This window comes from Aquila chrysaetos, chromosome 11 (assembly GCF_900496995.4).
Source record: "Aquila chrysaetos chrysaetos chromosome 11, bAquChr1.4, whole genome shotgun sequence".
NCBI lineage: Eukaryota > Metazoa > Chordata > Aves > Accipitriformes > Accipitridae > Aquila > Aquila chrysaetos.
In genome coordinates, this window is record NC_044014.1 from 12,095,236 (window position 1) to 12,109,266 (window position 14,031).

The 14,031-nt window shown below is 44.0% G+C and overlaps 1 protein-coding gene across 5 annotated transcripts in view; it reads right to left on the bottom strand.

Annotated features, from left to right (window-relative positions):
- MXI1 (MAX interactor 1, dimerization protein) overlaps positions 1-14,031 on the bottom strand; it is a 57,976-nt gene that overhangs the window by 10,071 nt on the left and 33,874 nt on the right. Inside the window, exons 1-2 of one of the 5 annotated variants that reach the window (XM_030031568.2) lie at positions 11,748-11,808; positions 9,174-9,258 (exon numbers count right to left, since the gene is read on the bottom strand). The exons of the other annotated variants lie outside the window; for them this stretch is intronic. Of the exons in view, the coding sequence (XP_029887428.1) occupies positions 9,174-9,258; positions 11,748-11,787 (125 nt within the window). The 5' untranslated portion in view covers positions 11,788-11,808. Of the gene's footprint in view, positions 1-9,173; positions 9,259-11,747; positions 11,809-14,031 lie in introns of those variants that run through there. 5 annotated transcript variants of the gene reach the window in all.

A 14,031-nucleotide genomic window follows, 5' to 3' on the forward strand; every position in this document is an offset into this window, starting at 1 on the left:
TGGTCACAAAGTGGCTACAGAGGGGCTAGAAACCTACCTACCTTCCTTCAATGCCTAAGGAGCCCCCTGCGAGGGCCAGCCCACGGCTGGAAGGCCACCGGCTGTTTCCCTCTCTAGGCCCTGGTGCGCTCAGCCAAACCCCTGTGCACCGCTTGCCAAGTGGGTGACACCCCCCCATGCTCGGGTCCATCTTCCTCTTGTGGATGGTGTAAGCGATGTCTGTGGGCAGGACTGCCAGGGAGCCATCCCTGAATGTAAACATCCCTGGAGAGACTGCAGCTGCTTTGCTAGACCAGATTTTGGGTTTCTGGGTTTTTTTTCCAGCTTCCACCATGGGCAGAAGTGACGGAAACTGAGACAAGAAACCTCTGCTGCTGAGGAGTCAAACACACGTGCACACACTCAGCTCTGAAGCAGCAGGTTTACCAGATTCAGCACTATCCCCTAGTCAGACATTGCTGATAGACTTTGCTGAATCAAGGCGCAAACATCTGCAAAACACGAACGCGCACTCACACACACACAAACATACTCTCTTCCCATCTTTAAAAGATCAAGCCTCCCTCCCAGCAGGAAATGACCAACTCGCCTCCAGCAGCATTTCAAAATGCTGAATTCTGATTTTTGTATGTTGAAAGAAGGGAGCATCTGAGGGAAAAGAAAAGCATTTCCCAGATATTTTTGTACTAAGCCTGCAGGTCTATAGGGCTTGAATTCAGCAGTGGATTTAAGCATATGCTCAACATTAGGAATACGGTCAAGTCCCACTGAGGGTAAATCAGACACTTGATCTCCAAGAGATGTTAAAAAACCAGAATGAAACCAAACCAAAAGAAGCACCAAAAGAACCAGCAGAAGGAAGATCCTAACATGGAAAAGGACATGATCATCCTTCCTTCTCTGCACTCCTCCTCTTTCCTCTACACCTTTTCAAAGTCGAGTCTAATTTAACCCTGAAATTAGAAACCACCAACTTTGTTTGGATTTCAGAGCTAATAGATTGCTTAAAAAATTCAGGAGGGATCACTGGTTAAAGAAAGCAATTCCTGGAGAAATGCAAGTGACCCCACATCAATAATTCACTGGATGAGAATGATTTTGAGATGGAAGTAATGAGAAACACATGCAAAAACCACAGGGCAGGGAAAATGGGGGAAAAGATGGTTTCCTTCTAAAAGCAATTCACAGGTCAGAGGGATGCATATCTCTAACAGCCATCATATGACTGGATGTTTTTTCCTTACTCTTGTCTCTAACCCCCAGCCCAGTCCTCTCTGCAACAGTATCTGCCTCCTGCTTTACTGAAGGCTTGTCTTCAGTGAAGGAAGAGGTTTTGCCAAGCACCTGGATCAGGAATGGTGAGGCAGCCAGGCACTGGGGGCTGAGCCCGTGCTTTCTCTGCTGCAGAGCGTTATGCAATTGCTGCGAGCCCTCCAGCCACGCGCAATAAAGCTACGGTGGCGTCCAGCCAGCCTGCAATAAACACACTCACACCCGCTTCACCCCAATTCCACAGGACACCAGAGACAAGACACATGTTTTAGAAGGAAATCCGGCTCAGAAATATGCAGTTAAAAGTTAATATTCTCCACGTGAGCTGTGAAATCATTCAGAACAAGCCTTGCTTTCTGATTTTAAATCAGGTCTTTTCTCACGATTATTTGTTTTCCTGCATTTGCTCCCCGCTGAAGGAGATACTTGCTCATTTGCCTCTTTGTTTCCAGTCAATTTCTACCAATGGCTCCCTGGCATGTAGGAGTATTTGTATTCCAAATGCTAATAAAATGTACCATGAAAAAGTAATTGAAAAAAAAAAAAAAAAAAGCCTTTAGATCTTTACTTTTTTAAAGCCTTTCTATTGTTTAAAATAAAGAAATGAAAATTTAGGACCGACTATAAAAAGACTTGACAACATATTATAAATAGGAATTTAAGGAACAAAAAGTTCTATGGGCAACATTTTCACTCTGATCTTAACCATACCAGATCTGTCTGCAAAAGTTAAAGATGAACATACACCCAACTGTATTCTCAAATCAAGGGCAGATGAAAAACAAACCACAAATGAAGAGACCTGTGATTAAACAATAGTAAGAACAATAATAGTAATAAAAACAAAAAAACAAGGCAATGCAGCTTTTCAAAGTCACACAAATCAATGCACCTCTGCATGGTGATGAGCTACATAACAGGGAGCTAACGGGTGGTACGGCGCTCAAGAAAGCGGCATCCTGATTCAAGCTCATAAGCGGAAATGAAATACAAACAGCAATGTAGTGATGCGCTCTGCAACAGCAGCGTTTTGTCCAAAGGCCACCTCAGTCACAAAACCAAGGCGACGTACACTGGGAGAGTAAGCACCTTACCAAACAACTGAAATACTTGGAAAAAATGGCCAGTTTTATAGCACACAAACCCTTCTCCACATCTGCAACAGAAGCTGCAAGCCTTAAGGTAAGCATAAAGCAAGGATTTTAACTTACAATATACTGCCCACACTCTCCATTGTAAGCTTTGAAAGAGGCTGTCCTACAAACCCTGCCCTGACTGTCCCCAAGCCCTGCACGGCCTTCCACTGCAGAGTTCGCATATGGCCAAGCGCACCCTCATAGGCACACAGAACTTACTTCAACCCCCAACTCTCCTAGATGGGAAGACTCATCACTGATTTCAACTTTGGAAAAGCTTCAGGCTCTTGGCAAACAGAGGCTGCAAGATCAATGAACCTTGTGCCAAGTGGTCTGTTGCCACCACTGGTCCATTCCAACACAAGTCTTTCTAGCCTACTACTGCAGTCTGGAGGGAGACATGCTCTCCCCACCTCTCTCCATGTCACACAACTGTCAAGGTCTCTCCCTTTCCTGAGATCCTTCTAGGTATAAAACCGAGTATTATTGAGAGGGCTCTCCTAATCTTGTTACGATTTTGAAGGCCAATTAATCACTTCAAGGCTTTCCAAAATCAAAAAAGGGGGAAAGGAATGGAGGGAGGGGAAAGCAGGCAGTCTCCAACCCCTTCGGGAAATAAGGGGGATCTGGCTGAAAGATTTGGCTTTCCTGCAGGACAGGTGTCTCCTGGGCTGCAACACGGAGGGATAATTGACACTTTTGGCTGTATTTCCCAAAGGCTCATCAGTCTGTCCACACCGTGCAGATATTAGGTGTAAATCATGTTGTTCAGTGGGTGTAGGGGTTGGCCTACAAACACCTTGAGTTATGTGGACACATGAGAGAGCTTCCACTTCCAGGATTCAAGGCCACAGCACTGCAGACACAGCTATGAACAGGACACTTCTGGAAGACTCGGGGTCCTACTCTCATCTCAGAGGGCGCTTCAGGGAGTAGGACTGCTCTCATCTCACACTGAGTCTGTGTTACCTTCCTTTTCACTCTGTCCTCTGACCAGCACTGCAGAGGCTGGACTGTTTGTTCTGCTCTGCCATCACTAGCGTCATCCTTCAGCCTGCCCAGGTTTTTGTTTCTGTCCTGTTCTCCGACAGTCTACTGGATTGGAAACTCTTTGGAACAAGAATACAGTTGCCAAATGCACTGACATCTGAACAGGATCCCATGACTGCATTCAGAAATCCTAAATCAAGCAGATCCCAAACAATTAGACTGAAACAACATTATGATACTGAAGCTGAAATGATGTGTCTGGGGTTATTTTTATTCACACAATAACTTCTGGGCCTTTGGGTCCTATTTGTTGCGTATCTTGAAGTCTTTCTCTTTGAACTAGAGGGCTAGAATACAGAAGCTTCATTTAAAAGAATAAAATAATAATAAAAAAGAGACCATCTGTAATCCCATTACTTCCAAACCTGGGATGCTTAAAGGAATGGCAAAAAAATTTGAATACTGATGCTCACAGTAATAAAAATGATACCATTTTGGAAGGTGCCTCCTCCAGAATAAACTCACAGCTGTTCAGTAACATGACTGCTCATCCTTTCCTAAACCCTTTGATCTTCAGAGGCACCAAAGAGACAGACTACTTCAACTCAGTACAGAAAGATCAAATATAACAGCCTTTGCTTCACAATGAAAAGGTGATGAGAGCAGGATAGGTGGCCATCTGCCCAGCAGAGGAACGGAGTCAATCAATGCCTGGCATTTTCTCTCACCCCTTCATTTTCATCCAGATCTAGCACCGAGCTCTCAGTGCCCGTTCATCGGTTTCTCTTCCCTCCTCCCAGCTCCTCTATGGCTTTCTGCCTTTCTTTGAAAGCAATTTGGACAGTTTTTAAGAGATGTCAAATAGCAACAGATGCTCTGGAGCAGAGTCCATTATTATTATTTATCAAAGCTAATCTCCCTCTAAAGTTATATATACTATTATTGATCTTGGCCATTAGCCATAAAGTATTTTAATCCCTGGTGAATATAATTAACTGAACTTTACTGTAGCACAACACATGATGTTACCAGCTAAACCCCTTTTAGGCTGAGTTGTGCTTACAACAGCATGCTAAATCTGTAGCCATCACAGGCCATAAATGCTCTACAAAATACTCTCCTTCTGACTTAAAAACACAGCCTAGCTGCTGCCAGCACAGTCACATCCAGGTACCTCTTCCACAAGATCATTCGGCACCAACTTTTCAATCATGCTCGCTGCCAACCATGCAAGTCTCACAGTTTTGCTACCCTGGCAGTAAGATAGTTACAATCCTGCATTTGACTATCAGAGAACATGCAAAGCAAGCCGTAAACATCAACGTGCAACCCAGGCTGGTTAATTATAAAGCCCCGACTAGCCCAGTCTAACAAAAACCCCATCTTTGTTAAAAGGTGGTTAAAAATAGACCTGCTCTTTAAATAGCCAGTGGTGTCCTGTGCCCTCATTCTCACTAATACCATTATAATTATCCTTCTAGGGATATGCAGTGTGCTCACAGCCGCAAAGTCTGGCGACGCTGCTCTAAGCAGCACAGAGTCCTCCTCCACACCACCAACATGCCTGCAAAGCAGCTGTGCCATTCATCAGAAACCTGCCTCACTGAAGAGGAGGCAGTAACCTGCTTTGCTGCGACCTACGGATTTTCAGCTTTACTGCTAGAATTAGGTCACCAGCAAAGATAGCCAAGATTTTCCAAACTCACCAGCTATTCTTGATTATTCTGTTCAGAGGTTTCCTGGCTAAGCACCATGCCTTTGAAAAGAAATGAGGAGGTATTTCAGGCTCGTGCAAGGTTTCTACAGTCAGACACCAAGAAGGAGGGATGCTCTCACCCCATAATCCTTAACCGCCTCTAGAACTGCCAGGCAATGGGAAGAGCTCTCCAGTTTGGATCTACTACCATCAAGTCCTTGCAGCCTCTCATGGAGAAATCAAAGATGTTGCACACCAGAAAACAGATGCATTAGCATGTATCTGCAGAGACCCTTGAAGGCCACCTGCCTGCACTGAGACTGGAAGAACCTGAGATATCAGGCAACTTCCCACCAGGCAGCTGGAGAGTACCCCTGGACTGGTCTCCTGGCTACAGCAGAAAAGCTACCCATGGTCCACAGGGTGTCACAGCAGTAAAGGCATAGACAGTACCTCAAATCAGAGCCTCTGTTTCTTTGTAATACTACTGAAAGAGACCCTGGACTTTGGTGCCTACTAAATATAGTCAGGTTAACACCACTAACCAGTTGAAAGAAGCAAGCACTTCCTTTGTAAGACACACATTTGTTCATCAGTGAAAGAGTATTTGGGAAAACATAGTTCCTGTTTTCAAAATAATGAGCAAGGAATACGCTGATATCAAGAATACATTCTGATCTGGTACTAGAAGTTATTTTTGTCATTAACATAATTTTTTAAATTACACAGATAAGCTATTGCTACTAAAAGATATTGTTACTGTTCATTAAGATAGGATAGAATTTTTCCACCCCATACATTTCCTTTCTGAAGCTACATTGCAATTTCCTCACCTCACGGAAGAAAATCATAATTCCTAATGAAAAAATATTCTAAGAATGTGACCATTTGGAATACTTGTTTACACAAAATCTTTTATGCCAGAAGGAAAGCATGTGCTCTTCATCTAATACCTCTTCACACTGTCAGAAATATTTAAGGAGTCATCAAATATCTACTATACCTTTCAGGTATAGAGGGCATGCATCTGGAACAGAGGAAGCAGTGCATGTAATTTCACCTTGTAAAATTATTTTAAATTTAACCTCAGACTTCCCAGAAACAAGGAATTACCAGCCAAGGTACTCACTATTGGATGTATGTTTGGAGAAAAGCACTAGGAAGAAGAACTTCAGAGATCCTAGCAGTATTTTTCCTATTGGATATGGATTTTTGCACACAAAGAACAGTGATACTGTATTTCAAAAGTCTAGGAATTAGCTAACGTTAAGTGATAAACAGTTTTAACTCAAGTTAACTATGTATGTTGCTCAGCAGGGGAACCTGAACAGAGAAGCACAGCTCCCAGCACTATGACAGCAGATGAGTCATGTCCTGATCTCATACATACGGAGGTACCAGGAAAGAAAAGAGGTTTTGAAAGCAGGTACCAAGAGTGTGAAAACACACCTTGCTTCTGCTTAACTGGTGTGATGTGCTAATACAAACTCACTGCCAATACAGCTCTTCCAAAGAGGAGCAGGGTTTATCACCCAGAAAATTAAAACGTAAACTTCAGTGGAAAAAACACACCACCAACAAAACAAACCCCCTATCTTTCCCTTTCCCTTTAACTACCCTTGACACCTTCTTTGCATTTTCTCTCTTTCCTCTGGGCATGTGTGAAGGCCAAGAGATGTAAAACTGCTCAAACCTGAAACAGGGAAAAAGCATGAAGCTGGCCACTTGGAAACCATTTCCTTGGAGCAGGAAGCAAGACAAAATGTATCCATAAGACATGAAAATTGCTTGACTTTTTTTCAGCTGAACTACAAAACTCCTAGTGCTTCCAACAGGGCTCAAAAAGTCATTATATTAAGCACAGGACATTCTACCTAGTGAACTCTTGATCAACTGGAGAAGATCATTACGACCCTTGCCTGGGTCAGCAATACCACAAACAGATACAATTTTAATTCCCGCAAACCAAGAACAGCTGTAGTTAAGTAAACTAACATTTGTGAGAGGATTAGCTGCCTTACAATCACTCTCTGTATTCTCCCAGCAGGAAATGGGTTAGGATCCCACCTGGGAACAAACCAGACACTGAAAGGTTCATGGTTTGTTTTGGAAGGAGAGGAAAAAAAAAAAAAAAAAAAAGGAAAAGAAAAAGAGAGGGGAGCTGGAACACCTAGTCCTCTGGTTTGGTGGCAACTGGTTTCCATTTGCTCAACTATTGAGACAATATTAAGAAAATAACCACACAAGCTTACAGAAATACCTGTGGTGGCACTGCATTATAACCACAATCACACGCCTCCTTCCCTGTTATTTTGTAGTGCTTATGTCACTCACAGGGCCAAGATAAATTAGGCAAGATAAATCTTAGGCAAGATAAATTACTGCTTCATGGTCAGATATTTTCTATACAGCATCCCATCCTGGGATCACTCCTTGTCGGTTTCAAAAATCACTGGTGTTAAAAATAATAACTAAAAAACAAGAAAAACAACAAAAAAGATAATTTTCATTGCAAACCATTCACCTGGGGAAAGGCTGCAGTGGGTTTCCTCATCATGAGAGCCAAATAGCAAACCAGAAGCACAAACTTCTTGACTTTCCTAGTGCTGTGCTAGCCAGGAGCTTGCAGAGTTTGCATGCACGTTCAGGAAGGGTAAAACAGCAACCAAAGCCGATATTTCAACTCTCTCTGCAAGCAGGAAAGGGTTATGCAGCAGGCGAGACCTTTAAGTGAGAGTCAGGAGACCTGTCCGCAGACAGCTTGCATGACCTCAGGTAAATCCCTTGAGGAACTGAAGCACGCACCACTCATCCACAAAATGGAGCTAATCCTAATTCCTTCATGGAGCACTGCACAGCTAAATCCACTCTTGGTTTTCAGGTGCTCATGGAGCTCAGCAATGACACTGGTATGTGAAGTGCCTAGAGAGTAGGATACTTTGGGAAGCTAATTCATTCAGCTTTCTCTACTAGTTAATAATGCCCAGAGTACAAGATCGCAACATTTCTCAACATGGATCAATAACCCCTCACTGCTCCCCCCATATATGCAGCAAAAACTATCTGAGGTCTCCCCTTACCTCTATCCCAAGACATTCCCAAGATGAAATTCAGTGAAGTTCAAAGGAATTTAGTCAGAATCGGGACAATAAGATGAAGGCTGCATTGTTAACTTTGCAATCAAGCAGTCATAAAACTTTTTATTTCTTTAAAACCTTTAGTTTCTGATGTCCTACTGTTAATCCCATGTGTCCAAAAGATTATGATTTAGGTCCCATAAAAAAATACACCAGAGTAGCTCAGACATCACATGATTTTAAAAAGCAAACAAACACCTACATAGGGTGCTTCCTCTTCTTTCTAAGTACATAGGTTACACTGGATCATACACTGGTTTTATGTGGGGGATAGAAAACACTTAACTCTGGGTGCTGGGATTTGAGAATCACAGAATATCACCAGAGTTGCAGTGGAGATTACAAGCACTGGCAAGATTAATCATATTTTTCACTTTAAATAATAGAAGTTTTAACAAATGCTCCTTTAAAAAGAATTTTTAAAAAGCCTTTAAGAAACTCATGCAATTTGCTTTCCCTAGATGGCCGAGGGGAAGTGCAAGGCAGCACTGTCTGCACAGACCTCAGAGCCAGCTTGGAGGGCTGATGGAGTCCCCTAATTCTGTACAACAGCTTTCCACTCTGACTACTGCTAACCATTTACAATGTGCCCAACCCACAGAATAACCCCCTTCCCACTCTGCTCTTTCTCCACCACATGTATTTTTCTCAGAGATCACTAAGAAAAAAAAACCCCACAACTCAAAGAAACTCTAAGAGACACTCATGACTCCAGAGGGCCTTTGCATGTTTTCCTGAAGTATATGACACCAGCTATAAGATTTCTCTTCTTCTCTCCCTTTGCAATCCCTTCACTGAAACGCATCCCCATATATGCTTTTTCCAGTGAACACCAAGCCTGTAAGCTGCTTTTCCAAGCCAAGAAAAGTTTAAAAGAGGTCATGCCACAGAGAGCAGGCTCTGCACATTTCCTAAGAGGGTCATATTACGTAGAATATCCACCGGAGACAAAGTGTTCCCATCCGGTTTCCCACTTCTTCTGGTATCAAAGTTGCTTTTCTGGTAGGTGAAGTGGCAAACACATGCACTGGGAAAAGGAAAGATGAATTTTTTTTTTCCCCTATTTGCTTATCTCAGTCAAAATTCCTCAGCATACTTCTAGAGTCTAACAGAGCGATTCTTGCTATGAAAGCTGATTACTATATTCAGCGTTTGGGACTCTCCCCTTCACACACACACAGAGGCACTCAACTTTGGATGGCTTTTTTTCTCCCCTAGAACAACGCTGAAATAGTTTTCTTCTTAGCTAGACATTAGGAAAAACTTTCTAGTGGTAACAATGGTTAATCAGAGCAATAGGTTGCACTGCCTCCCTAGGCAATCCTGCTGTCAAAGGCCTTTAAGGCCATGCTAGATCGGCATCCATCAGAAAAGGTTTAGATAGAGCTTACCCTGCCTTGGTGCGAGGGGACAAACCAAATGAGCACTGCAGGTCCCTCTCAGCCCCATCTTTGACAGCTTCACAAAACACCACGTAAGTCTGAAGAGTGCACTTTCTTGCCCTCCTTTAGGCACAGGGCCAGAGCCAGCTGCAGGGGCAGCGTGCCGAGTCTCTGGAAAGCGAAGGGGAATTTTTGCCTCTCTGAGCTACGACCCTGGTGAAAGAGCAAAAGATTTGCTCTGGAGTGGCAGCTGTAGCTGCTGCATGCAGCTGGAAAAGGGCAGTAATGCCACATGTGTGTGAGCAGGTAGGCAAAGTAAAAGGGAGGATCCTGAGGCATCTGCAAGGTACAGTTTCCACTAGCAGAATGAGACAATCCCCTGGAGGAAAGGACAGGAGCAAAGCAAACAACAGGAGAGGTTGCACGGAAAAGGAACCCCCACCCCAAGCCGCTGAAACCAGTTACACCCCAGTCATCCCAGTGAGCTTCTCTGTATGCAGTTATGCAGCTGCAAACATGGAAAAAGAGCAGCCAGCTCTGAGGAGCGCCAGGATCCAGTCTATGAGAAACACTGGAAACAAACACAGATCAAAGGGAAACACCAAGCTGTATACACAGCTGGGGCTGTCTTCCCCTGTTAAAAAGAGATGGGCACATAGATTTTAACTGCAAGCTCTTTGTGTGTGCTTGCACGTAACTGTGTGCATCTGTGCAAATGTGAGTACTCGCCCCACATTTGACCTCTTGACGTTACCGAAGCGTAGCTCATGAATGGTATTTTCCGAGCTGTATGGAAGATTCCCATACAGCTGGGCAAAATCTGACTGGGCAACCCACAACTCAACCCACCCCAGGGAACAAGGCCAAATACGTGGGAATTAAAGACATGGGAGATAAAAGCAACATCTTTTTAGCCTCTGATTTCTACAATAAACCTGTTACACTGCTCCCCCTTTCAGAATAACTTATTTCAAGAATTTCACTGAGTTTCCAGAAGGAGCGGAACACTTCCCATCTAAGGGCTGGACTTTGGCCATGTGGAATTACAGTGAACTATCCCAAGTGTTCAACAGGCTGGGTCTTTAAGTAGCACTGGAAAGTCCTTCCTGGGAGGAAAATGTGGAGGACATCACCCAGAACTTCCTGGGAGAGCCAAAGCAATCCCTCCTGCACAATCCAGCTCTGAGTGGAAAGAGCAGAGGAACACGCAGCAGTAGCAGATGGAAATGCTGGCAGCTGCCTGTTCTTAGGTCCTGAGACACTCTTGGCTGACCAGGCTCTTCAAGACTAGGGACAGCCACAGTGAGCTCCTCAGCACTGATCTCACCTCAGAACCCTCCTGTTCTGTTCCTTTTCTCTCCTGGGCTGCTCACAGGGAGATGTACCCATACACAAATAAGCAGGAAAATCGAGCCTGGCATCAACTTCCTTTTCCTTTCCACATACCCACTCTGATGGGTGCGTGGCTTTGCCAGCCTTCACCCTCGTAGAAGGGTCCTTGCTCTTTCTCTACAAACAAACACACTCAATGATTCACATGAAGAGCAGCGTGTATCAAATGCCCTCCTTTCGTTGTTGCATTATTCACTGTCCTGGACAGTAAGCTGTTTGGTACAGGAACCCTTGGCACTCTCTCCAAATGACTAGGCATAACTACAGCACTGTAGAGACAACTAGGGAGGAGCAACAACTGCCCAAGTGAAGGAGCAAGTATTCATCTAAGAGTCATTAAGAAGTGTGCTTCTAAATGATTCGATGCTTTTAGACATTCCACCCTAGCTCAGCAACCAGCCAACTCAGAGATAGCAGCCTGCACTTGACATTATAAGCATGACTAAGTTTTGTGCAGCTGTTTACTACCTACCATGATAAAAACCACACCCTTATCGTATGAACTGTTATCAGCCTGCACCATGCATGAACCCACTGATACCATTCACAGAGTCTATTTCAATGAAAGTAACACTGCATTTCAAGCTCACGTCCTGTTTCCACTGGACATTTCAGTAGGTAAGCTTTTTTTATCAATTTCTGTAATGCCTCCTTCTCTCTCTCAGCCCCTCCTGGACAGAAACCTTTGTAAACACAGTTACAAGATCACTGTGTAACTGCTACATCCCCTTTCCTGCCTCACCTTCTGCGAGCTGAATATGCTCATTTGCGAAATCTCCCATTCATGGCAATCCCTTCTTCATCTTGAGTCTTAAGGTGCTCTACTTAAACTCCTGGGCAAAAAAATAAGAGCAAAAAGCATCCATCCTTTGAAAAAGCTTTTCATTTTTCCCTAAATAAGTCATGTTGCTTTATGAATGCAATCTCAAAGGTAAATAATTAACAGGCAAGAGGGACAGAAAATCTTATTACCACAGCTAATGGGAAGTGATGCTCAGGCAGCAGTGTACGCATAAAGGATACCTTCAAAAGACAGCCCTTAATTTTTTTTAATGGAACATGGGGCAGAAGACCTGACTCATCCCATTGCTCTGGGATTCAGGGATTCCTCTGCATTCCTCCAGACTTGAACAAATCCAAAACCTTTATATGAGATTCAGCCTGCATCAGACAGACTCAAGTGCCACCTCTGAAAAAGGCACAAATTTGAACTCCCAAGGCACATAGAAAGGGAAGCAGGTAGATAGATGACACCATCTACTGCTATGTTCTGCCATGGCCCTGACTTAGCCCTGTCCACATTACCCGGTGGTTTCATGGGAGGAGGATTCCTGACCCTTGGTTGCACATTGCCTATTTAATTGTTTTATGGTTGTCATATGCACTGTTTGGGAGGAAACCTGCCTGGTCTGTTTGCCCACAGCTATGCAAACTGCTCGGGGTGACCAGCACCATTTGCAGCCAGGCAACAACCACAGCAACTGCGAGAGGAAGGCCTTTGCTTCCATTTCCCAGACAAGGCTATGAACGCCTGTTACACACTTGCACTACCCACCACAGCACCCAAAACAAGGAGCTAGACCATACCGCACCAAGCCTCACCAGCCACCCACAGCAGCAAAGGTACCTTCACTTTGTGCCCCTCTCCTCTTCAGATGGGAGGAGGAGCGTCATGCAGCACCTCCTGGCCCTGGGCAACACTTACAGGGAGGACACTAAGGGGAACACAAGGAGTGAGCATGAAGTTTTGAAGGAAGCAGAGATGGGATAGGGGAAACTTTTGTGAAGAAGAGAAAAAGCAGGCAACTGGCTGGAGATGTGGATCAATGAAGCAAAGGAGTGGGTCAATGCAAACTTGTTCCCACATACCCATTACTCCAGGCACTGGATCCATGTGTATTTCTGCTCCTCACCTGTTAAATGGGAGTATCTGACTCTTCCCACCACGCATTGGCATATCACAAGGTTATAGGTTCCCAAAGTTGTTGATATTTTGGTAAAAATGGGCCACATACAGAAAGGAGAATGAGAAAGTTTCTTGCCTACATTTCCTACCCCATGCTGAATTTCCTTTGGTTATCACAAGTCTGCATAGGCTATGTTGCTATAGTACCCTCAACACACATACCAGATATAGATATAGATCAGCACACACAACTACAGCTTCTGTCCCAAGAGTACAAAGTCCTGAAACCTGTAGTTAACAGGTAATCTCTCTCAAAAATTATATTCCTATTACCTCATCTTCTCCAAGGCAGAAACTCCCCAAGTGGCTTTTAGCTAGTAATGCTTTCAGGTCCACGAGCAATGTTAGTCACTTAACAAGAAAAGTTTTCACATCAGAATTTCTGGCTCTCAGCACTTCCAACGGCACCCCAGGAAAAAAAAAAAAAGCCAAAAAAAAAAAAAAGCCCGTGAATTCCCCAGAGATGCATTTGGGAGAGATATGGCAAGTACAGGGCCCTGTCATGACTGAAAACTGAGCCAGGAAAGCTGAATGTTTGACTTCCTACCTGGGGCCAGATTCTTCCCCAGTCGAAGCTCACTGATTACAGAAGGGATTTGCCCAGTCTTTGTTTTTTTCAGGACAGCCATAAACATACAGAACTGGAGAGGGTTCAGCCTGAAAGAAAACTGTGGCAACACACCCAAGTAGAAATTTGAGGATGCAAGTTTGGGAAGAGATTCAAGAACCAAAGCTGGAATGATGCACTCCAAATCAGATACCATCTAAGTACGTAGGACTGCTTTCATTACACATCCACAGCAGCTACCACACCCCCTCCCGGCTCCCTGAAAGCAGTAAATAACCAGTAACGCACCATTTGATACCTCTTCTATTCACTACTCTGGAAATCTTAAGTACAGGATGCTGAATGCAAGAACTCAGCCAGTAAGTGGGGATACCTGACTGCAGAGTATGTTTCTTTCTAAGATGGGGTTTCCTCTAAAGTATCCCTTCTAGGAGGCAAGACAACGAAAGGATTCTCAGCATCAGACCTTTATGGCAAGGCCAAGTAGAATGC